At 37.6% G+C, this 26,369-nt stretch overlaps 1 protein-coding gene across 4 annotated transcripts in view; it reads right to left on the minus strand.

Moving 5' to 3' along the window:
- Positions 1–26,369, minus strand: part of FBN2 (fibrillin 2) — a 180,680-nt gene that overhangs the window by 75,402 nt on the left and 78,909 nt on the right. For all 4 annotated transcript variants that reach the window (XM_087741308.1, XM_087741306.1, XM_087741307.1 and 1 more), the window contains 7 exons: positions 25,839–25,961; positions 24,637–24,759; positions 18,524–18,676; positions 17,564–17,617; positions 12,629–12,754; positions 9,413–9,538; positions 213–332 (listed from right to left, as the gene is read on the minus strand). In XM_087741308.1, the coding sequence (XP_087597434.1) occupies positions 213–332; positions 9,413–9,538; positions 12,629–12,754; positions 17,564–17,617; positions 18,524–18,676; positions 24,637–24,759; positions 25,839–25,961 (825 nt within the window). The remainder of the gene's footprint in view (positions 1–212; positions 333–9,412; positions 9,539–12,628; positions 12,755–17,563; positions 17,618–18,523; positions 18,677–24,636; positions 24,760–25,838; positions 25,962–26,369) is intronic.

A 26,369-nucleotide genomic window follows, 5' to 3' on the forward strand; every position in this document is an offset into this window, starting at 1 on the left:
TCATGAATTATGTTTCTCTCAGTTTGTCCCTGCTCCCATGGAAGCAATCAAAGTAGTACATGTTTGTTTGGTCTTACCTACAGAACTAGCCATATTGTCTGCTATCATCAGGAAATTACTCAAACACATTATTTTCTTGCTTAATTAATCAATATGATCAATGTTTTTCAAGTGAGTAAGAAAAAGAGGAAATAATAGGAGGAAATACCCACCAATACATATCAGTCCTGTAGAGTCCAACTTGCTGCCAGGTGAACATTCACAATTGAAATATCCAAGGTTGTTCCTGCAGGCACCATTGACACACGGACTGTTTTCACATTCATTTATATCTATAATCCAGGAACAAAAGACAATGTTAGAACAACAATTTGATTCTGGAAAATATACATATAAATGCTGCTGTGGACCATGATTTGCCAAGACTGTCTGGTATATTTGCCCCCCACCCCCAGAATGACATTCAAAAGATATAGGGACAGGCAGGTGGCATGTATGTGCATGTGTATAGCTGCACGTATTTTGAAAGTGTTAATTAAATGGCTCTTTTCTACAAAGACAGTAATTTCCAACAACTTGGACTATACAGTTTTCCAGCATCAATTGTAACTGTCCTTTGAGAAAACAAATCTGTTTTCACAGAATGCAATGCATTCCCAGCCACAACATGCAGTGCACAAACAAAGGCCTTATTGTTTCTGTCATTTATGGCTCCATGAGGCTTTGGAAGAATTAAGAAAACTCTGTCAGAAGCAAAATATTACAATGCTGGCTGCGATTCTCTAGTTCTGGAAAGTGTTCAAGAAACAGGAGTTGAAACTGGAATACTGTAAATGGTACTTCTCTCTAGCCCCTAACTCCTTCTATTTATTACCCCTGTGAGTTTTTTAAGCCTGTTCACATGTAAGAATAGGACCCGTGCAGACAGTATTATTTGCTGATTGTTTGTTTTTTTTTTAAAGTGAAATCAGTTTTCAGATTAAAACAATACCAGCAAATTCTTTCAAAGAACAATTGCAGACGCATATCCACCATTTCTTCCTGAATTCAACCAATTTCATTTTTTGATTTGGGTCCTGAATCAAGCCATACATTCTAACTCAACCAGACAGTTCCTTTGGTGGGCCAGAAATAAAACTGTTTAGTGCTTGCTTATGTTTGTTAGCGGTTCTTGAGGAATAATGTCATATCCATAAACTAAAATAGCCTGATAAATTAATGCAGGATCTAGTTAAGCACTGGAAACATTAATAGCATCAAGACATCATTTTCAAGACGAACTAAAATATCTTCCTTATTTTTCGGAAGTCATGAAAAAGGTACCATTTGTTCTTTGATATGTTGTGATGCATCAAGCCTTCATTTCACTAGACATGTATTCTTTCACGATCTTCTGGGGCCATAGGAAGGAATATGTGTTTAAAATACTCACCAAGTTATGTATATATTATTTTAAAAAAGAAAGAAAAGAAAAAGATGGAAAATGCCCAGAAAACAGTAAATTTAGGAAACTCTGATCCCTCTCTTCAAGGGAGAGGATCCCTTGAAGCAAGGACTTAATTTAAAAGCTGATTTTCATAGTCCTTTTACTTTATGGAATTACCTACAAAAAGCAAATAAGACCTGTCCTTGAACATTAGCAAGTTTTTGAATAGTGACACAGCTTTATGTTTGTGAAGTCTACTACTAAACTTGTGGACTACCCAGCTTACACATTAACCATACACAGATGCAGAGATATAAAATCTAGGAGGCCTTATTGGGTCAAGGCAGTGTGTTACATGAACACCCACACAGCTTCAATGGCTGTCTGTACTGGGCTAACTGCGTTGGCAGTGCCCAAGCTGGGAAGCCCCATCCTACTATGGGTTGGTAGTCCCGTAGGGCATTAGGCAGAGCTTCCATGTTTCTCTGCAAACAGCCTGCTTAGACACAGTTGGTTGTGTTGTCTCAGGCTGGGTCCTGAGTCAGCTTACTATGGAGAATGCAGCACGGTGTACAAGGAGGTAGGGCCAGGCCAGGGCTGGCACTGCTTGTGTACTGACTTGATGTGCTGGGAAGTGCAGTACACAGGTAATCAAGTAGACCTAGAAAGTCAGTTAGTTCAGACAGAGTAAGCTCTAAGTCCCTCTGTATCCAAGCTGGCAATCTAGAAGGCTCACCAACATTTATTTGCTCTGCGTCCCTTCTCCCCCCTGTAAATACATTTCACACTTTATTACCTAAGGTTTTATTATCCAAGGTATGCTCCTTGCTTCCCGCTCTCTCCCCAGCCAGCAATACCCGGTAGTGGAGAGTACTGTCTGCTGCTTTTCCAGAGAAACCAAATATCTGGTTCCCACAATTAGAAACAGATCACACTGACACAAAGAACTCATCTTAAATATGCACTATACGTCAAATAATTCTCCATATAGAAATAGTCTTGGATAAAGATAACACTTTTTCTTCCTTTCCATCCGCCATCTTACTTTCACCAGTTCTTTAAAAAAATAAGAAAAATTGAAAAGACAGGAAAAATGAACAACATTTAAGCTGCATATAGTTTCTCCCTGCCAAAGGCATCAAATGTTCACTGTCTCCTAAAAAGTCCAAGAACAAAGGGACATCCAATGAAACTGGCTGGTAGCAAAACAAGTAAAGAAATGGTTCTTTACACAACAGGTAGAGAAACTGGAAATCCTTGCCCTAGGATGCTGAAAGCTTGCATTAATCACTGGGAGTCTGGACAAGTTCATGGAAGATAAATTCACCAAGGTCTGTATGAGGTAAGGATCCTACTTCTGGTGTCCTAAGTCCCCAGACCACAACTGTTGGGGATTCAGAGAGTATTTTTGGAAAGTAATGTTGTATACTTGCTCTGTTCTGGGTCAGAGGGATCTTTGATCAGTCTCTTTATTTATGTCTTCGCTTTTATGCAGATATGATTGTCTGTCCAGTCAGTTACAAGTGCTCTTCCCTGCTTTTAGCTAAGATGCAACTTCAGAGAAGGTCCCATGAGGGACCAGGCATAATCTGTGCCACAGAATCTTTGGGGCTTTTGGACACTAAAAACAGTCTCCACTAAGCCCATGCAAAAAGAGACTTACAGCTTGGCCACACATTTTCCGAGTAAAGAGGCAGCACCCTGAGACAAAAACTACTCAAGAAATTTCAAGCAGCAACAGCATAGAGAAGCAACAGCTTTTTAAAGAAAAGGCCACAAGGTTTGCATGTTTCTAAACACACAAATCAACATTTTCTTGGAAATCAACAAAAAGTTTTGTCTGAATTTTTTAAAGGCAAAATTAAAATCTAGTCTGACTCAGACAACCAGTGAAGAAAATTATAGGTCAAGTGCTTGAAGTCTGCTGAAGGTATTTATAGCTGAAAACAGGTGATTTTCATGTAAAGTGTCACATGGTTTTAACAGCTGGCAGCCTGACCACACACAGGTCTGCACATGTACAAGGAATGTGCAAGACAGAACACTGTAATAAGCAGATAGTTGCCACTATCCAGAACATCACTTCAATCATATTCAGAATATAAAAAAATGCATGAAACATAAAATATTTCATATTTATAGATATAATATCAGGTTATCATGCCTATCTTTAATTCTCCCTGATACTTAGCAAGTTAGGTTTACAATCAGTTTTCTTCTAGGAAAACACATCTTGTATTTCAGGTTTTCAGAGTTAACAAGAAACCCAAAGCTAACAAAAAATTGTTGAGGGCCGCACCTGGAAGTCAGTGTCCCCAAAACTACAATCAAAGATAAGTGAATAAGTGGAGATGGAGGGGCCAAAGCATCTAAAGTTCAACACTTTATGAAGAGTGAAGCAGCTCTCTTGATTTCATAGGCCATGTTCTTCATCTTCTGCCCAAAGACAGTGAAAGGAGAGAAAAAGACTCAAACTGAACATACTGGTGAGCAAAAATGGGGAAGAACAGAAAGATGGTACACCATTGTCAGAGCTGAACACTTTCTAGACTGGGATAACTGCCTGTCCATTTCAAGCCAAAGTCAGACGATCTAGTCTAAATCCTCACTCAAGTTTGCATCAAACATGTTCCTTGGCAAAACAGCTGACTTGATCTGCCAGGCTGCTGCTGCCCACAGGTGACATTCCCCTTTCATCCTTCCTCCTCCTTTTTCTCCCAGTCTCAGTTTCTACCCTTCTCAAGTGCCATTGCTAGCCCCTCACTAATACCACAGACAAATAGTCACTTTCCATTTTCTGGGATGAGAATGGCAAAAGTTGGTCGCCAAGACCAGGGGTGAGGGAAGATGTATCACAGAACCAGACTCCTCATTTCACTTTGCCCTGATGCAGGTGAAGGAATACTCATCCCATTTCTCTCTACGGAGTAGAAAGAGAGAGAGCAGCTTTCACTGAGGATTAGGGTACGCCTGTCTGGAGGCATTAACTTCTGGTTGTTTCTAAAACGATCTTGTGACTATGCTCTAGGCCTCTAACCCCCCCAAAAATAGCTTGTTACTTTCTGCATTTGACATGCTTCAGCACTATGCTAGGAAAAAGAAAAAAAAAAAAAAACAACCAAAAACTCAAACAAAAGAAACAAAACCCAAACCGAATGCTTTTGGGTATTAACAGGTTTATAAATATTATAAATTTATAATAATAATATTATAAAATAATATTAAAATAATAAAATAAAAATAAATATTATTGACTACTCCCCAAAACCACCATTCAGGAAAAAAAAAAATTAAAGGATGAATGCACTTCAGCATTACTGCTCTGCTGAATCAAGCAAAAAAGTATCCTATGCACAATGTAAACAAACTCCAAAAATTGTTTCCATACACCTTCTTATAATAATATTAAATGGTAATTTTAGCAAGAGTGAGCAAGAAACCAAGTTGATTTTAATATTGTTATATATTTTAAAATAAAAGACACTATGTATGAAAATATTTATCAGAACTTTGTTTAAAAACCATTTTTTTTCTTAAGTGAAGCGAGTGTACATTGTAAATGTCAGAGAAACAAAAATTGAAACAGTCCACTGTACATTCCTGGAAATGAACTTCAAAGCACATCTGGTTTACGTTTAACTAGTTATGTCACTGGAAACACAATCTAAACCACAGAGCTTGTTGTAAAAATCTCAACTTTCACAGACTCTGGAGCCTCAAACAACTCGCCCATTCCCCACAACAAATTGATAAAAAATTTCAGTTGAACTATAAATGAAAATAGTGAAGCATTTCATTGTTTCTTCACAGTTACTGATGAGAGTTATATTAACTAAAAATATACTGTAAGTAATAAGCATCAGAGCATTTTCAGGGCAAAACACAAAGCTTTTGGCTACAGAAGGTTCTTTACAACTAGTGAACTTGTAACTCCAAACCAAATTATGTCGTGTTTTTTTAAAAACAGAATTTGGACAGAAAGAGATGGATTTATTCCTCTATTGCCAACCCACTCAACATCAGAAAAAATGTAATACATTTAATAGGTTTTATAGACAGTTGTATGCCAAACTCCTCTTGATCAGCTTTTTTACCTGAGCAGCTAAATTTAAACATCAGTCTATGAGATTCAGAATGAAGATGACAGATCCTTCACAACCTAAGTAAGTTAATGTAGATAACAATATTGAAAGAAACTGAAAATCCTTCAGATTCTGCTGTATAGACAACAAAAACTGAGAAGTATTTCAGGGTCATTACACTAAACTATGTTCAGAAAGAAAATACTCTCAAAAATCTCAGGTTTTAGTTAATGATCAGTTGTTTGTTGTTTTTTTACCAAATAAGAAAATAGGATTTTCTTTCTTCCATTAACAAAAAGTTTTATTATTTTAAATATTACTGTAGCATTCATGCCCAATCACAAGCTCATTGCTCAGAGTTCAGCAGTCATACAGGATTATGAAATACAGCCAAGAGAAGCACAGCCACTGTTATTCCACAAAGATGGCAAAATATCCTCCTTTTCATTAACAAGCTAAACCTGATGACCACCATGAAAGGGACATGAGACAGGGACAGATCTATCCTTTTTTAGAATCTTTTGGAATATCAGATAATACTCTTTCATTAGTCTTTGCAGGAGACATATTACGAATATTGCAAACATGTTCTTTCATGAATATCTTAAAAAAAGTTAAAAAAAGAAACAAGATTAAATGCACTAATTAACATCTCACCAAACCCACCAAACAGAAACCCAAATAGCCTTACTTCATGAGCTTGAATGATCATCTCAGTAATTATTCTTTCACAATAGAACAGATTTTACTTTCCATAACAACCTGCTTACATAGGGTGTGTGTGCATCTTCTACTTCATGCTCAGGTTGGCTCAAGTTGTGAAATATCTCAGTTCTTGTATTACTAGATGACTGTCAGAGGCACTATAACATGTTAGTTTGAATAAATCATAGTAGTTCTTTATTCATGTTTTTAGAATTGATTCATAAACTGATAATTTGGGGAATGCTCCTAATTCCCTTAGACAAAACCTAAAAGTGGTCACATTCCTTAGAAAAATGTGCTAAGGTGCCATTAAGAGGGGAGACGCCTGCCATTTGGATTTCTGCTAGTGTCGTGGTTTAACCCCAGCCAGCAACTAAGCACCACGCAGCCGCTCGCTCACTCCCCACCAGTGTGATGGGGGAGAGAATCAGAAAGGTAAAACGGAGAAAACTCGTGGGTTGAGATAAGAACAGTTTAATAACTGAAGTAAAATAAATTAGAACAGTTAAATAGGCAAAGCAAAAACCGTGCACGCAAACAAAGCAAAACAAGGAATTCATTCACTACTTCCCATCGGCAGGCAGGTGTTCAGCCATCCCCAGGAAAGCAGGGCTCCATCACGCCTAAAGGTTACTTGGGAAGACAAACCATACCCAAAGTCCCCCCCCTTCCTTCTTCTTCCCCCAGCTTATACACTGAGCATGACGTCATATGGTATGGAATAGCCCTTGGGCCAGTTTGGGTCAGCCCCCCTGGCTGTGCCCCCTCCCAGCTTCTTGTGCACCCGGCAGAGCAGGGGAAGCTGAAAAATCCTTGACCAGTGTGAGCGCCACTTAGCACCTATTTAGCAACACTAAGCACTACTTAGCAAGAACCAAAGCATCAGTGTATCATCGACATTGTCTCATCCTAAACCCAAAACACAGCCCCATACCGGCTACCAAGACGAAAATTAACTCTATCCCAGCTGAAACCAGGACAGCTAGTATCTTCTCTTCAAATACTGTTCTGTAAATTCTATTTTATCTTAACTGTAGGGTTTTTTTTGGTACTATGGTTTTGCAGTCAATATCAGCTGGCAATGCTATCCTAAGAAATCACCCTCTCCTCAATGAACTATTAATTCAAATGAACTAGTAAATTCATTTCCACTCCAGAATAACTCTCCTTCATGCTATTCTCTACTTACACCCCCTTTTCACAAAAAATCTAAGATAAGGGACTCCCAGATTTAGTTCACTATATCATGATCCCCAAACTTCTAGCACAAGAGAAAACAGACTGCAATGATGATAAGGATGTCCAGAAGACAGAAAAGATCACCTTTTTCCTAAGGCTGTGGTGGCTCAATGCAACCATGAAACCACTTCTTTATTTTTGTTGTTGTCAAATCCTTATTTTAAGCCTTTATATTAATATTACTATTACTATTACCATAAAAAACAAATTTATGTTTTATATTTGGAAATCTATATATACTTTATTTCAATAATTTTGGCTGGATCGTTTACATTCTCGCATCTCATTCATCTACCTTTTGGTTAGTATTATGCTCTGAAATTGATGACCTTTTCATCTTGGTAATGAACATCTCCCTTTACCATATTATTCCAGTTTTTCTGTCTAGAAGATTCCTTAAAACACATGGACATTAAGGGCACATGGTAAGCTATTTTCACAGCTAGAAATCTTTCAGTGCATGGGAACTAAACATACAGACAGATCCTGAAGAATAAATTTCACCTGAACATTGTAGATAGATACTAGGCATTGAGACAATTTAGCAGACAGAGCACTATAAATCCATGGGGGTATGATATAACAAAAGCCCTAATCTGAACAAGTGCTACTAATTTGTAACATACAGGGCGAGAAGAAATTTTAACTTTTAAAAGTGACCTCTGAAACACACATGTACTAAAATATAAAGGAACATAATTTCTTTTGAACCGAAGAGGTGAAGAGGTGAATGATTTGATACTGCCACAATTTAAACCATTTCATGAGATGTTTTGAATGTAAACACATGTTCACTTTCCAAACAGTTGGAGATATTCAAAACACCATTGCCCCCCCATGTTGCTTGCTTCCACTCCTCTGATGAAAACTGGCAAAGAGCACATGGGTGCTCCTCACCTGCTTCAGTGCAAAGTTAGCCCATTCAGCATATGCTGCTAAGGAAATGGTTTAAGTTAACCTGACTGATCTTACACAGCAAGAATGGTTTACAGAGTGCTTCCACTTTCCTTTCTATATGTTTGTTTAGCTGTATGCCAGTAACTTCTGTCTGATCAGTAATAACAAGCAGCTGAGGACAATCATGTCTTCCATGGCTTCAGACAAATCTGGACAGTGACATTCGTTCACATAATAGGTATTCCATAAGAAAAGATTATAGCTTCCCCCTCACTCACTCAAATGCAAGATTATTTGCTAGAAAAACTTTCTAATGATAACATATATTGAGATTTACAGATCATGGAACCAAACAAAAAATAATGCAGAAGACCGGTAAAATTCTACTACTTTGAATACTAATTAAAAATTGAGACAAAAGCTAATGCTTCTATTTTGACTTTTTTTGTATAGCCTTGCTTAATTTTTTTTATAATTAAAACTTCTCATTAGTTTCTGCTATGTAACATTCTCATTGATCTAACATCTGTGCTCATCAGTAATATAAGAAAGCAATTTTGATTATAGTGTAAAAATAAAGGACAATTTTAGTGCCATCTGGCACTAATATCCAGATCCTGGAATTCAAACATCACATAAAGCATCACAAATACCAGAATTTGATCGAAAATTAACTATCGCCACAGACTGAATGGGGAAAAGAAAGAAGAGACTCTGTGATCAAAAGAGTCCCATTTCCCTAAATGATAGACTAGGTGTCCCTGCTACATGATCAAAGGCAAGCATATATTCCCCTTCATTCCAGCTTAAAAATGTTTTATCTAAGGAAAGGAAAATATTTTCATATAAAAACAAATTGATTACTTTGAAAGAAATTCAATGGCAAGACCCAACACACTAAAAAATACTGCAGAGAAATTACAAGAGGAATGCAATGATTTATGCAATATCTTAGTTCTGTCTTTTCCTCTGGTATTCATCACCACTCTGAATCTTTTGTGATCGTTTAGCTTTAACGTTATACAATAAGCAATAAAATTAACACAGCGTGCAGATTTTTCACCTTCACATGTGTCTGTCTCAGTGCTGAATACATAACCCTTTGGACAAGTGCAGCTGTAACTTCCAGGGGTGTTTCGGCAGAGCCCATTATCACACAGCAGCCCATTCATTGAACATTCATCAATATCTGCAAAAAGATGAGTTAGACATACCAATCAGTGCAAATGCCATGAGATGCCTTCACCTCCACAAGTAGCCCCTGTTGCTTTCTACAGAAACAATTAGGTTGCTGGATACACAGTTTTCTACAACAGTAAATGAGCAAGGAAATATGTAATTTCTTAGTTTCAAAAGTCTAACTCCTTTTCAGATTCTTATTACCAAAAAATTCTGTTCTGCTTTTAAAATTTTTCATTGGCAGGCTCTAAAAACAGTTCATGGTTAGCCTTAAAATAATAAATTATGTTTTCCTGGAATGACCTTGGGATCCTTGTCAATTGTATGACTATATCACCATGACAACTTTACGAATGTTTATTTGCTTTGATACCAGCATTTTAATTGTTTTTTTTTTTTAAACACACAAATAGCGGTGTGTTAGATTACTGTTCTAATCCTCTTTTATGCGCAAAAATTAATTTTGTTATCTATGAAGTCAATATGTGCGTTAAAATCTAAATTGCACAGTTCATGCATGGCATACATCTTAAGAGTACACATATGTACCTCCCCTCCAGAGGCACACTGTATTAAAAAAACCCCTATGATTAAGACCACTATATCAAGCACACTGAATAGGAAAAACCCATAAATTAACATCACTCCCTGAACTCCTCTTATATTAATTGCAAATAATGCTAATAAAAAGCAATCAATCTTCCTCATTGCCCTACTGTTTATTTTTAAAAAGAAAAAAAAAATATGATTTTAAGCTACTTTCCTTTAATGCCCATTACATATCACAAATACTTAAGCTTATAGAAGAATACTGACAGGATAAGCTATGATAAACTTGACGCTTTATCCTCCTTCAGGGTGTCTCCTATATTTTGACCGCTTGATTTCCCAAACTTAACACTGCAACTGAAATCTTAAACCAACTAGATTTTTTAGAGAGTTTAAGTTTAAAAATAAAGAAGAAAACCAAGAATACAATATAGTTACAACCTGGAGGCTTTTGGTTTCCCAACTATGTAATATTTTGCAAGCTATGCTTATGAATTCCATTAGGATTCGGACAATAAAGTCTAAATTTCCCTGGACAATGAATCCAAGATTTAAGTTTGGCAGCTGTAAAGAGGCTCTTCTAAACTAACCTGTCCTTAATCTAACCTCATCTGATTTTAACTAAGTAAAGGAAGATGGATTTGGAATTTGATGTTTTCAAGAGCAACAGACTTTAATTTTGAGCTGGTTGTCATACAATCCTTTAACCCGAACTAGCAGTGTTATGAACATATTATTTCCTTAGAATCTCACAGAATAACTTCAGATTTGGACTGTAATCTATTCTGATATGCACTGTAAAAACACAGAACGATATAGCTCATGCTCTAAAAACACTTAAAACTGACAAAAATACTGTCTGCATTCTGTATGATGACCATTTTTATTTCCTGGCAGCTCATAATCTATATCACTAATTAATACATTTCAAGCATTTATTTGAGTGTTTGTAATTAAATTCTTTTGTGCAAAAATTCTCCTATCAAAGAACAAATGCATTCTTACAGTCAGTATGCTGTACTTTTATTCAAATAATTAGACATATACCTACACTAGCACTTACATAATCCCAAGTGTAACTAGATAAATAAAATCCCTTGCATGAAATCCATTTGGAAAAGGAATATTATGTGAAGTATTTTAAAAAAAACACTGACAGTTTTCTGCAGCAGTGCCTTTCCTGCCAACAGGTCATATTTAGGGCCTTTAGAAAGTAACTAGCTGTAAAATTCCTTAAGTCAAGCACATGAAAAGAAACACTTTTATTACTTTGTGTTTGCTTTGCATCACTAGGTAGGAATGTTTGGTATTAAAATTATACCACAGTTTTATAGTCCAGGTTTTCCCTACCAAAAATGGTGGGGTTTTGTTGACCACAAATACCAGTGACAGGTCAGTAAACCTTTAAGTGTAGAGAGCAATTATTCCCCAAAATAAACACATCAGATGGTAGGATGATACTTAAGACTTTCTAACGGTTTCAGATAGATTTCCATTAACTTTTAATACAAACAAACTTCGGTTTTCTGTTTAAAATTACAAGACTATAACAGGACTATAAGCTATATTATTGTACAATGTACCTGTATATACATTGTACATATATATGTACATACAAAATAATACTCTTTTTTTGGATGTAAGACTTCCCAAAAGAAAAAAATACTGAGTTTCATGTATGACCATGAATGATAAAATTAATTAGACAGAGAGTGAAACGTATATATATGTATATCATAACATGTATATATATGTATATATAACGTAAGTATCTTCTGTTGGGTATTCCTAAAAACTTGCAGAAAATGTATCTAGATACTGCAACAACAGTCTGGTATAAACCTAAACCAAACTACAAACGACAATTGAAAGTTTCTGAAGTGAATCATTCCTGTATACTGGTGACCGGAAATTCTGAAGAATAAAACAATAGCTGTTACACTTGAGCTCACTGTTCAGATATGATCTGTGAAATCCTAAGAGTGGGTCATTGCTTCCTTCATGAGCTGACGCTTTCAGATGTAAGAGGACTAAGCGTGCAGCAACCCATTCTGCTGTACTTGTGTAACTCGAGGACATCATGAATTAATGCACACCACAGAGACTGTGTACGCAGGCCACCAGTTATCATTCACTGTGATAATAATAGCCATCTGTTACATTTTATTATGCAAAATTCTGACCTTCAGCTCTTGACAAACTATCATCCAGCCTTGAAAGGGACACATTTTAGGTGGTCTTCACAAATGATATACATAAAAATATAACACAAACTGATCCATGTTTTTGAGAAAATTAATTCCTAACCTGCAATGATATCTCCTGCTTACACTTGCCAAACAGTAATACCGTTCCGCCAAATAACAGAGAAATACAGCAGTAAGAATATTAGCTATGCAGTGACTGAGAAAAGCAGTTTCATTAGAGATTTTTTGCATTTTCATTGTAGCTTTAAGAAGCAGATGTCTTGCAACCAAGATTCTGTCAATTCAAATTAGCATCAATATAGTGATGAATTATTCAACAATAATAAAAAAATTGAGCAACTTACCTACACAATTCCTTCCAGAAGGATCAGGCTCATAGCCACTGTTACAGTTACAACGATAGCTGCCACGTAAGTTTTCGCAAATTCCATTGGAGCAAATATCAGGATCCAATGCACACTCATTAATATCTGTATTAACACAACACAGAAGCTAACCAGATACCGAAAGATATGAAAAACCTGATCCTGTGATAGATGTGGACAACATCTGACTCACTGGATCTTGGGGATGTCATTCAGAGCAAGGGTATAGCAAGCATGTAGCCAGAAGACTGAAAAAAGTGATTATTCTTCTCTATTTGACACTAGTGAGGCCAAACCTGGAATACTGTGTCCAGTTTTGGGCCACTTCATGAGGTTCATATGGGCCCACTCCTCAAGCCTGTTAAGGTCCCTCTGGATGGTATCTCTTGCCTTTAGCAAATCAACTGCACCAGTCATCTTGGTGTCATCTGCAAACTTGCTGAGGGTGCACTCAATCCCACAATCTATGTAATTCATGAAGACATTAAACAGCATTGGTCCCAGTATGGACCCTTGAGGGACACGACTTGTTACTGGTTTGCTCTTGGACATTGAGTCATTGACTGTAACTATGCACATGACCATCCAACCAATTCTTAGCTATCTAACAGTCCATCCATCAAATCCATCTATCTCCAATTTAGTGGAGAGAGACAAATATTGTGGGGGATGGCATCAAAGGCCTTACAGAAGTCAAGGCAGATGATATCAGTAGCTCTTTCCTTGTCCACTGGTGCAGTCACTCCATCGTGGAAGGCCACTACGTTAGTCAGGCACGATTTGCCCTTGGTGAAGCCATGTTGAATGTCTCTAATTGCCTCTATCTTCCATGTTTTGACATAGCTTCCAGGAGGACCTGCTCCATGACCTTATCGTGCACTGAGGTGAGGCTGACTGGTCGGTAGTTCCCAGGGTCCTCCTTTTTACCCTTTTTAAAAATGGGTGTGATATTCCCTTTTTTGCACTCACCGGGGACTTCGCCTGACTGCCATTTTTCAAATACGATGGAGAGTGGCTTAGCAACTGCATCTGCCAGTTCCCTCAGGACCCTGGGATGCCTCTCATCAGGTCCCATGGAGTTGTGTACCTTCAGGTTCCTTGGGTGGTATTGAACCTGATCTTCTCCTGTGATGGGAGGGACTTTGTTGCCCCAGTCCCTGCCATGATGTTCAGAGACTTGAGAGATATGGGAAGAGTGATTACCAGTGAAAACTCAGGCAAAACAATTGTCGAGTACCTCAGCCTTCTCTGTGTCGGCTGTCTCTAGTTCTCCTGTCTTATTTATCATATTTGTGTGCGTCTGTGTACATTTTCTTGTAATCTTCCTTTTCTGACCAATGTACCTGTAGAAGCCTGTCATATTCTTGGCATTCCTTGCCAGACTCAGCTCCAACTGTGCCCTAGCCTTCCTGATCCCATCCCTACACATCTGGGCAGCATCCCTTTATTCTTCCCAGGATACCTGTCCCTAGTTCCACTGCCTATGCATTTCTTTCTTACACTATAGTTTGACCAGGAGGTTCTTCCTCAGCCATGCTGGTCTCCTGCCTTCCTTGTCTGATTTCTTACACGTGGGAATTGAGAGCTCTTGCGATCTAAGGAAAATGTCCTTAAAGAGCTGCCAGCTCCATTCTGCTTCTTTATCCCTGATGGCAGTTTCCCAGGGGGTCCCATCCACTAATTCCTTTAACAACTGAAAGTTCACTCTCCTAAAATTCAGGGTCCTGGCTTTACTTTTCACCTGGTCCATATCCCTCAAGATCATAAGTTCCACCAGGGCTTGATCGCTGCAGCCCAGGCTGCCATCAGTCTTGACCTCACTAATTAGTTCATCTGTGTTGGTAAATAACAGGTCCAGTAACACTTCTCGTCTGGTTAGGCTGTCTATCATCTGGATTAAGAAATTATCTTCAGTGCGCTCCAAGAGCCTCCTGGACTACATACGGTTTGCTGTGCTAATTTTCCAGCAGATGTCAGGGTGACTGAAGTCCCTTAGGAGGATCAGTGCCTGATGTATGAGAAGAAGCTGAGGGAACTGGACTTGTTTACCAGCAAGAGGGAAGATGAGAGGGACATCTAATAGCAGTTCTCTGATCTTAATAGATGGTTACAGAGAAGATGGAGCCAGACTTTTCTTTGAGGTACACAATGACAGGGCAAGAGACAAAAGTTACAAGTTACAACAGGGGAAATTTTAACTGAACACCAGGAAAACAATTCTTCCCCGTTAGAGTGGTTAAGCACTAGAGCAAGCTACCCAGAGAGGCTATGGGAACTCCATCATTGGAGATTTTCCAAACTCCACTGGGCAAGGCCTTGAGAAACCTGATTCAACTTTGAAGTTACCCCTGCTCTGAGCAGAAGGTTAGGTTGGATAACCTCCAGATATCCTTTCCAACCTAAACCAATAGGGACCTATGTGTTTGTAAGAATACCTTGATGCAAAATATCTAGCCTGTGCACTCAGTGCCTGTGGTTTAAGGATCTAGGTAAGTTATAAATTATTAGGTGACACAAATACTTTTCCTAATACAGGACTAATGCACAGGTCAATACCACAGCATACTCAGTCTTACAGAAATTATAGCACTTGTTGGAAATTTAAAAATTTTCTCGGATCGACAGAACAGGATGATGAATGAGATATATTCCCTGAATTTACAGTCCCATATAGAATTTCTGCTGTAGTTGGAAAATTCCAAAATATTCGTATGAACTATAAGAACAGGAACAGGCTAGTTTTAGTATTTTTTGCCTCTAAGGAAAAGAGAGTTTTTCAATATTAAGTTATTTCTTCCCATACGGTAAGCCCATTACTTTAAATAGTTCCCTTTCCAAACCCTGGAAAGAACAGTAGGGGTGCTGGCCTAGCTGTGACTTCAAAAAAAGCTTGTTTTATAAGTGTGCTGCTCAACTTTTTATAAAGGACATTTCCTCTTTAATCATAATGCAGTTTAGATCATGATTTACATATACTCAGATATGCATTTGGAAATAATATGCATATGGAAAAATAATGCTATCCCTGGATTAAACTCAAAGTTATGAGACATCTGAAAATTTCTTATGAAATATGAATTAGCATAATATTTCAGCTTTATGTTTTCTTTTGAGTAAAAAGCTTTCTGTAATTTACTAAGCTTGTTTGTACCTTGGGGACAAGCCACACAATTTCATTACTTTCTCTCTCCATATCCAATTAATGATTTCAGAAGGTCCAGCCCTTCCTGTTACTTTTTACATTGAACCAGAATGCAAAATCTTTGTCCTCATCTATATCCAGATTTCTCTCACATGAAGACATGAAGGTTTTGTGCGTGTTAATCACAAGCCAAATGAGAGGAGTAGGGATGTGGTGACGGACTGTAGTCTAATTAATAAACTATGCATCAACTAAAAGTCAAACAAAATCTATGACAAGAGCTTCACTGATAAAGTGTATTCCCACTCACTCTTGATAATGAGAATGCAAGAGGAACACAACAGAATTTTTTTTAGAGATTGAATGCGGGGATCAGTATTTCTCTCCTTTAGGAAATGGAATTGGCAAAGTCCCTTGGTATAAGCAGTGGTAGGAGTAGCAGCAAGAAAATTGTCTGCAAGGCTGCTGCACAATATGTACAGAAAACACTAGGGTTTTCTTTAGAAACCTAAACAAAGAGGGATTTTAGTTGAGACATGAACCCCTGAGAGATTACAGTCTTTATCATGCAGTTGGTAGAGACCGCAACTGGTTTTATGTTCTTAGTGAAAAATTGTATTTTCCATGTATCCAAAAGAACATAAAACCTCCCTTCCAGACTACATGCAAATTCTCACGGTAGGATGCTGTTTGTTCTACAATATTATGGTGCACTGTCATTATTTCTCCATGAGATTCTGAGAGTCTTCAAATGGACCTTGTATAATTCACCGGTAAGAAAACTAAGAGAATTTACAAACTCTGTGGATTTCAAATTACTTGCAAGTTTGGCAACATGTTAAGCAGTGAGCTCATAGAGAAGAAAAAACTATGCATATACACTTACAGTACTGAATAGAAACAGAATTGCTTTTATTATAGTACTATTTTTAAAAGTTATGTAGGCTGTTACTAAGGATAATGATCAGAGGCTCTCATTCTGTTCCTGCTGAACTGAACAAGAGCTTTAATGCTGACAAGGATAAAAGCTACATAAATTAAATGCCTGGAAATACTAAATGTACAGTATCTGCTTTAATTTGGCTGCAACTTTATTAACTCATCAGGGAACTAACTAGCAATAAATCATAATACTGTGTTCCACCATTCCTTCTTCAACCCGCTCTACTTATTTGGGAGCTGCAGCATGCCTCGCCCCTACTTCAAGCCTGGCCCAGCTATTTTTTTAAAATCACTAGAAGAAGGAGCTGTATCTTTACAGTTCCCAGTACTAAATGCAAGTGCTCACTTCCAGGACTTTTTTTAGGAGGATCTTTTTTAGTAAGCTCCCTTCCAACTCTAACTCACCAAAGAAATGATCCCTCCATGGAAACGGTCCATGTGAACATTGGATCTGGAGTGAAAAACTGCTCTATTGCTATCCCAGCTGACTGAAAATCAACTTCAAATGCAAGTGGCTCCTGTCATTCCCCAAATGAAGGAGAACTGTCTCATGTCTATTTAAAAAAAAAAAAAGTATAGGTCAAACCTTTAAAATGGATGACTTTTTTTTTCTTGTCAGGGTCAGGAAAAATCCAATGTTGTAGAGAATTAATTCTGGGGTTTTCTTTAGACAGTGTTTAATTATTGTACTTTGATAATGAAAATACTAAAAGCAACATATTAATCTTGAGGGAAAAAACTCCACCCTAGTATGTTAAAGAAAAATATAATTCTGAGTATTATTTTTTTTAACCTTGAATCATATACATTAAAGAAAATGTACAACATACCTCGTCCATCCACAGTAATACCTATTCCACTGCTACACAGGCCATGAAATTCAGCTACTCAGTTGAAGCAAGAGATGTTGGGGAAGAAAGAAAATGTTATTTCCAGTGTTTCACCTTCTTTAATCCTAAACAAAATCCACCCAACCTTTTTTCAAAATAATTTTTCTGCAATCTAACTAATAAAATGCCAATGTTCACATGAAAGAACTACTTATAAATAATATAGCTAAATGAGTCAAGTAGCATTCCACCTTGAACTTTCACATATATACAAAAACAAAATTTGATAACAAGAATTAAACACTCAAGCAATTTCTTTATAGTCTTGACAGTACTGTCTCCTTAAGTTACCGCTTTCAACCATAATGCCAGTTTTACTTCGTTTCTTCTAAACAGTCTTCTGCTATCTCAGAAAATGACACTGAATGGAAATACTGTCCAGGACACATCATCTCAGTTCTATATTCAAGAGGGTTTTTTTTAATCAATCCGCAGGTTTATTTGGAGAACTGATTCTTATAAATAGAAATACAGATTTCTAAAATTAATATGGGCTGCTCTTTTAAACTGGATTGATTTGACTAGAAAATTTACAGATTCATCAGAGAACTCTGCTTATTATCTTTAAAGTATTATTACTTATAGTCAACCCTTAATTCAGGGACCCAGCTTCATCCACAGCATACTCATGTCCTTCGTCTTGAATTTTGTCACAGTCTATCCAGCTCTGGAACTAAGTTCACCTCAAACGTTACAATGCATAAAACCATAAATACTCAACATAAAATACCAGAGAGTTTTTCTTTAAAGGAGAAATAATTTCCAGAATCAGTGTACAATTCCATTAAGTACCCTATTCACTTCTCTTTAAGGCATGAAATAAATGAACAATCTGGTCTGAATTAGATTTTTTTAAGTCTGTATGTTCACTGTAGTATTCAAAGAAACACAAAATTTTACCTGAGTTTTTAGCAGGGCAGGGGTGACATGGCTCTCCAAAACCATAGTCAGGATTGGCACAGCAACATTCAGACTTTGTCACAGCACCAGGGAAAGGACGGACACATGCTCCTTTTTTGATGCCTCCATAGCATGTGCTACGCATATGAGTATCTAAGAAAGGGCAAGCAAAGAAATAATTTATTTCCTTAGGCTGAGAGTGAAATGTATGCATACTATCTCAATGACAGCTAAAAAAATAAAATTTGTTCAACAAAATGGTTACATCGGCTACATCTGCATTGCTCTGCTACAATAATCGTGATAGCATCAAGGCCAGTTCTCAAAATGGTTAGCTCCTGGAGCTCTCTCCAGAGCACTTTAAAACCACCTAAACTAGCATATTGTGGGCAAATTTAAAAGCATTTTCCATAGGACCCAGCAAAGATGACCCACACACCAGAGCAGCTTTGTAAATCCATCAACACATATCTCAATAAGAAACACAGAATGGCTTGAATCAGCACATAGTGACTAATTTTTCCCTTTGAGAAGTACTACAACCATAACCCGGACATGCAGATCTCTTGTTTACTTCCAAAATGGTTCCTCGTGTAGGATAACTCACCAGCAGCCCAGGGCTGGCTACCTATTTCCAAAAGGAGGAGCATAGCTTCCTACTGTATTTGCAAATTCTGAACAGAAATGCAATTACAGCGGATTGTTCAGACCAGCATTTACATGACATGGCTATCTTAATAGGTTTATACGTAAACTGGCACCAGTGCTGGATTAAGCTTAGGATATCAAAGAAGTCCCAATATCTAGCTAGCAACAGCTATTTAGCAGTTCTTACACACAATTAGGTAGTGGGGAAAGCAGCACTACTGCCTTGAGTATAAGAAATTTCTGGAGGTTTGTGATTGAAAAGCCACTATGGAAATTACAGTGCCATCCCTGGGAGAGGGCCGGAAATGATGGCCAGGACAAGCCACCACTTATTACACAAAGAAAACAGATAATACCTGGAATGTCTCCAACCTTGAAAACCATGCCATAAAAGACAGTAGAAAAACTATACAGGACAGCCACACAGCTGCAGGACTCACCATGTGCATACTGCCAATCTTGCAGCTGATTTAGTCATATAAATCAATTTGACTGACTTGAGCAGTAAGATGTAGTAAGATGCATCTTCCAAGGCAAGCCTTCAGCCCTATCTTTGCAGGTATAACTATCTGCTATACTTACTCAAGAACTATGAGAATGCTTCTTAGACTGCTTTTTATGTGTTTTGTTTTGGGTTTTTTTGTCATTTTGGTTTTTTTTTTGCCATTCCAGGGTTAGACACCTTTTGCACATTTGCTTATAGGATAATACTGGAGATCTTCTAACAAGCATGTGAGTAGACAGTCCACCTAAATGTGTGGTTGAGAACTGTAGGACAGATGGAGTAAACAGCCTTTAGTTTTGACTCCTATACTTCTCCAGACACTTGTCGGAGCTACAGAAATACTCTTTGTTTCAGGCATCTTTATGGACCAGGCCAGAACATGGCTTTAATTTATGCTCCTTGTCTGTCTCCCAGTAAAACTACCGTACATTGTGAACTGGACATGAGCCTGGGTGCTCTCAGAAACTGAGTAGGGTCTGAGGGAATCCAGACAGTCATCTACTTAAAAGAAGACCCCAAAACAACAAAGAAAAGTTGCATGAAAAATCTTACAGTGGATGTTCAATATCCTGTGCCAATCCGAATAAGAACTGGCAATTCCTTCTGCCTGCACTTTGAGTGTTGCAAGCTGGCTCCTGTAAAACAGGATTGCCTGTATATAAATGTTTTCTCTTACTTTTGGTATCCCATGGAACAGATAGCTCAGTCAAACGTGGCCCAGATTTCAAGGCTTATTCCTTGCCAAGAGTCTAGGTGAAGCCAGCACAATTTGCTTGCGCTTGACAGCAGGAAAATATTATTACACTTGACAACAATCAAGATTTTTTGCACAAGAAATGTCTCTTCATGTACTCTGCAAAATAATTAGTTGCATCACATCCTTTCCCTCCACCTCTAACAAATCCGGATGCCACTCTGCCATGCTCTGCCATGAATAAAGGGGCTTCGATTATTGCCCTATCACAGAAGGGAAGGCTTCCCCCTAGTTATGCATCTGGGAGAAAACGGAGAAGCAATTCAAGGGAAGGAAATGGCACTGAGGGAAACTGCAGGGGGAGAAAAGATTAGAAAGTGTGATATAGTCTGTAGGAAGGTCTTCAAAGATGTGAAACGTGGGAAACAGCTGGAGGAAGCTACAGACGTACTGAGCAACTGTTCTGCATAAGAAGAGAGCAAATGCTTTTCCACGTAAACTAATGTTTTATAGAAGCAGCACAGGGATTTGGGGAGGATTGTCTATCTAGTTATAGGAAAACAGTCTTATCTACACAGTCAATGATTCACAAAGCCTGTGCAGGATGAAGAACCAAGTTGGGTCCCCCAGAACCAAAACAACTATCATATGACAGGAAGAATGTCCTCCCTGGGCTGTGCTTCCCATGCTGATAGCAAAGACAAGAAAGACAGGCACTGCTTTGCTCATGGCTTAGTTGCTGTAGACACCTCACCAAGATCAGGTTCTCCATGTCACGACAGTTCTGAGTGTGCACCTTACTGATGAACCTGTGCTGCTCCCCATGTATAGTTTGATCAGCCTTTGGCTACTAATTTCAGAACACTGGAGAAATTATTTTATGCCCTGGATCAGAATTTAGCATTGGTGCTGCTGTAACTGTGTACCTGTTTATGGGAAACTCCACTGTTTCCCAGAGAATAGCATTCCTAGCCTCTTAAATTTTGTGGTGTAGCACTTCAACATCTGCAAATGTTATCACCACCATACTTGTGGTCAAGGTCGGGTGGACCAGTGGTTGACCTATTCTCAGTGAAAGTCACTGCACCCATCCAGGTGCCTTAGAAGGTCAAATCATGCAATGCTCATGACAGGCACTTTGAGGTATGGTTCTGAAAAACAACCAAAACGTAGCTATTTTGGCCTTGATGGCTATAGCTTTGGGCAGAGATGTGAACTGCAGGCTGAATTATAATTAAAAGTGTCTCAGCAGAGAACAGCAACATTGCACAAAGCTATAGCTATAGCCATAGCCTACTACAAGTTCTGAGGTGATACACAAACACACACACACAGAGCCAGCTGAGGTATCCGAGTATGGAGCTGCAGTCAGAAGTATAGCCAGACCTGAAATGCCTGCAAATACTGGTTTGGCTCTGAGCATTTATCTAACTGTTCCTTTTCCAAGCATTTGTTCCCCCTTGCTGTGTTTTTTTTTCTGAACTTGTATAACATTTTGTCATTGGCTCTGCCATACTTACTAATACTAAATAAAAAAGCAATTTATTCTATGAATAGTCCCACCAGAATCAACAGCACTATTCCGAAGAAAAATACAGCTCAAAGTAGGAGTGAGAGAATTGGACTGTAGGCTCTTTGATTTTATATTTTTGAGAATTGCCTAGCACATTTGTGGGAATACTGTTAAAAGGAAGTCCCGTGTAACTTATTAACTTCCAGACTACAAATACTCTTCTAGAAGCCAGAAAGTCTGAGAAGTATTATTTAGCTCATGGAATATATGGGACAGAATAGACAGACAGAGAATTCCTGTAGTTAACACAGCATGTGTATGTATATATAAACACATATATATTTACACATACACACAGACATAAAATTCTGAACAGCAGATTGGCTTGGAAATTCTATTCTAAAGGTCATGAGGATATCTTGGTTAAGCAATATTTGAAATTTCCTATGTTATTTTATGACTGGAATAATTACGACACCCTCTTAAAACTGATTTTCCAAATAATCATAATTCCACCTTATGATTTTTGTCATATTAAGGATATTTCCTGATGAAAATTTAAGCATTTATGGTAAACCTTAAAGCTATGAGATATGTGGAGCTGAACATTTTCAAATAACAGTGTTCACAGCTGATGCCCAACTTGTGAAGCCTTTAACTGCTAGAACTATGGTAGCATTAGGTAAACGAAAGCACAGAAAATTGAGCACTGCATAGATTCTTTGCAGCTGTATCACTGACAGGGGTAAAGATGAGGCTAACTTGGACCATAAAAAAGGTACTGAACAGCTTGTACTCAAATCTGGTTTTGCTGCCGTGCCACTAAGCAGTGAAATTCCTGTATTAAAAACAATATACCAAGCCTTTTCTCATTGTTTCATCTTTTCATTGCTTTTCTCCAAGCATTTAATAAATCAGAGGAAGACAACTTGGGTAGTACACAGGAGAGAACAAACCTTGCTTTTGTTGGTTCAATCTTTAGTACAGTTTTGCTCACTAAAAAATCTCATTTATTTAAAACAACAAATATTTGGGTTCCAACTGAGAGACTGAGAAGGTGTTTTGGCTTCTTATTAGCCTATTTTTTAAGCCATTCTGAGTTTTTATCATGCATTTTTAAACTGAAGTGGTAACAGAAAGGGCCAACTTGCGCAGGCACTTGATAGAAATGTTTGCACTAGATTTTATTTTAAAGTCTGCACAATTTAAAATTTTATTTTAAATGAATTCATAATAGCAACACACAAGGATGTAGTATTTCACATCCCTATGGTGTGAGATAACCTCCAAACATTGTGATCAAGTCTGTCTTTCCTTTATCTGGACACATGCAAAAAAGACATAGGCAGATAAGACATATAGGCATCCATCAGCAAGAACAGTCATAACACTGATTAATATATACAGCTATTGCAGACCTAAGCTAATGGTTTCCTCTGTGCCTTTACTGCTTCATGAACTTCTCAAACATCATGACCAGCTGGCCTGATCTAATACCAGCTCCAATGGCAGTCCAGTAACCAGCAGCATCTAGCACACGAGGCCACGTACCACAAATGAAGCTAATGTGTTGTGATGCTGCCAGAGGTGCGCTTTTCACTCAAGGAGGCCCCGTTCCAGGCACATTTGCCTGCTGAAGCTTAATGCCATGCCTATCCACTAACTAAGCCTTGGGTCACCAATATGCCTGATGATAGATACGTTCATGACCTAGGAGAGAAGAAACTTAGGGGATACAGAACTGATGTTCTGATATGAAGAACAAGGGAAAGATGGTATCTCCTGTGGATTAAAATTGGTTTAAGGAACTTTGCAGTATCACAGTCCCTAGTGCATGTAGTCCCAATACTCTCAGAAATTTTTGTAAAATGTATATTCCTCTCCACCCTCTTCATCAGCAATCAGTAGAAAACAAGGGACTGAACACCTCTTGCCCTCTACCGTTTTTTATTCTTCATCAGGTTGAAAATGCTGCTTTTTTCTACAGTGAGCTCCCTAAAGCTATGCTGGAGCTCCTGGTGGAGCTGGGTGAAGAATCTCTTAACTGTCAACCAGGAACATTTGAGGGGATAAGAGGCTGCAGTTCAGATTATATGACAAAAGATTATTCATCAGCAGACTAGAAAAGGTAGGCTGCAAAAACAAGAAGAGATGCCAGGAAGAGTAAATACTGTAAGTTTAATTCATAGGAGTAACAGCTAAACAAGAGGTGGTGCCACTCCAATTCCACAGAGGAATTCAAGCTTCTTGTCTTTTAACACTAGTTTTATGGGATAGCATAATGCAAGATTTCCTATTAATTCTTAATAATGATATTTGAGTTCACAGAAACAAGTCTATCTAGTTTTCACTATTTCTCATGCTAGAGCTTTTTCTTGTTTAACACTATGGTACAGGGAAAATAAAATGTTTTCAGATTAGAGAAAAAAATGAAAAGGGCAATGCAAAAATAACAGTGTCACAACCAAGATATCTACCTGTTTTAGTGATCTGGAGTGGATGATGTACAACTGAATATAAATATGAAAATACATATACATATATATATACACGCACATACATGAACACAAACACACAGCAGAACAAAAGGAACAAAAGAACAAAAGAAATACTCCACATTTATCCTAGAAGCTAGAATCCTCTGTGGTTTGATGTCAATATTATCTAGAAGGACGTTATTTGATGCATTTTTTTAATTTTACAACCTGATAATTCCACTTGCTTTTCAATGGAAAAAATAAAATCTCACTTACCTACACACACACGACCATCAACTCCAACAGCCAAGCCAGGTGGACACTCACACCGAAAGGATCCTTCGGTATTTATGCAATGACCATTCATGCAAATTCCTGATGTCTGACATTCATCAATATCTATCAGGAGGCAACACAATTCAACAATCTATTCACTGTTTTTAAGCAAGATTACAATTAGTATTTTTAGAACATTACCAAATGACTTTATGATAGCAGGTGAATCATCAACATATCCTTGGTTTGTTTCTAATAAAAAATCTCATCTTGGAATTACACTAAATAATACAAATTCCAGCTGTGCATTAAAAAAAAAAAAACCCAAAACACACAAAAAACCCCAGAAATACTGTCGGATTAGAGGCACTTCAGATTCTACATTAAGCAAAACTAATGATAAATATCTCCCCTTTGTCCTTCCCATGAAACTATAACTTTGCTTTGAAGTGTGGTTAAGGAAGCACTAATCACAGAATATCCACATGATGGTAAATTTTAATTTCAAAGAATTTTTCAGTGGTCATCAATTTCTACCTAAGTCAACTGCCCAGCTGCATGTACATTAAGAAAACCACAATTAATACACAGGGTTCAACTTCAAATCAGAAAACTAACAATTTAGGTGATTTTGCACTTACTAGAAATGGCTCAAGCCCAAACCTACTTCTACTGGCAGCAAGAGGTATCTTCCATTAGTTTACTTAAACTGAAACTAAATCAGACTCTATTCTTAAAATGTTTAATGTAAGTTTTCAATGACCTCACTTTTAAAAGTTTGTAATGCTATGTGGCATATATGATATCTTAAGTGCCAGAATAATGATGTGGAAAACACACTTGTGTGTGTTGATCAATATAAAAATCTTTTAAACCTTTCCCATATTGCTGTTCGCTTCACCGCTTCATGAAGGGCCTGCATATTTTGCTGCATTTACAATGCTCCAAGACTTTTCAAAAGCTAATTTATCATCTGTTGTAGCTTTCACAATACTATTAAATAATTCATTTATTTCTTTCTGTAAGTTCAAGACCTATTTCTGTTCTAGGCAGCTTAAGAAATCTACTGTAATGAGTTAGTAAGGTATTAGTATGATATTAAATCCACGTGACGAGATTGCCATTCTTGCATGAATGAATGGACCTGAAAAGCTGTTTTCAGTCAAGATTGTCTTAATGCGTTACCCCTCAGTTCTACGTACCAGTACAGTAACGCCCATTTGGAGCCAGAACAAATCCTGGTTTGCAGATGCATTTAAAACTCCCATCTTCATTTATGCACATCCCATTTAAACACATGTTTGTAGTGGTACACTCATCGTGGTCTGCAAAATATTGCAAAGGGAACTGCTTATAGTTCCTCACTTTTCAGAAGATGACACAGTAAAAAGAAGAAATCAGGACTGATGTGACATATTCCTTCACTTGAAGATTAAATTCTACTCATAACTCTGATGAAGTATCTGGAGAGTTTTCACCCTATAAATAAAGCAGCAAATTTTTTCCCATTGTGATCAGTTTCTTTGCATGTTTCAGCAGATTGTGTATGGAAGAACAGGGCACGTCTTTCTATCTTATATAAAAGGATAAAAAGCTTCAATCACCTGGCAGAATTAAGAACTTGTCATTTGCCTAGGAAGTTCTTTTTGACAGAGCATAGTCAAAATTAAAAACCATTATTTCTTCAGCAGTACTGATATATGGAGCACTTGCTATGAAGCTTTAGGGAAAAA

Source organism: Nipponia nippon, unplaced genomic scaffold, assembly GCF_047370975.1.
Source record: "Nipponia nippon isolate SJK-2023a ecotype South Korea unplaced genomic scaffold, ASM4737097v1 scaffold_8, whole genome shotgun sequence".
NCBI classification, from domain to species: Eukaryota; Metazoa; Chordata; class Aves; order Pelecaniformes; family Threskiornithidae; genus Nipponia; species Nipponia nippon.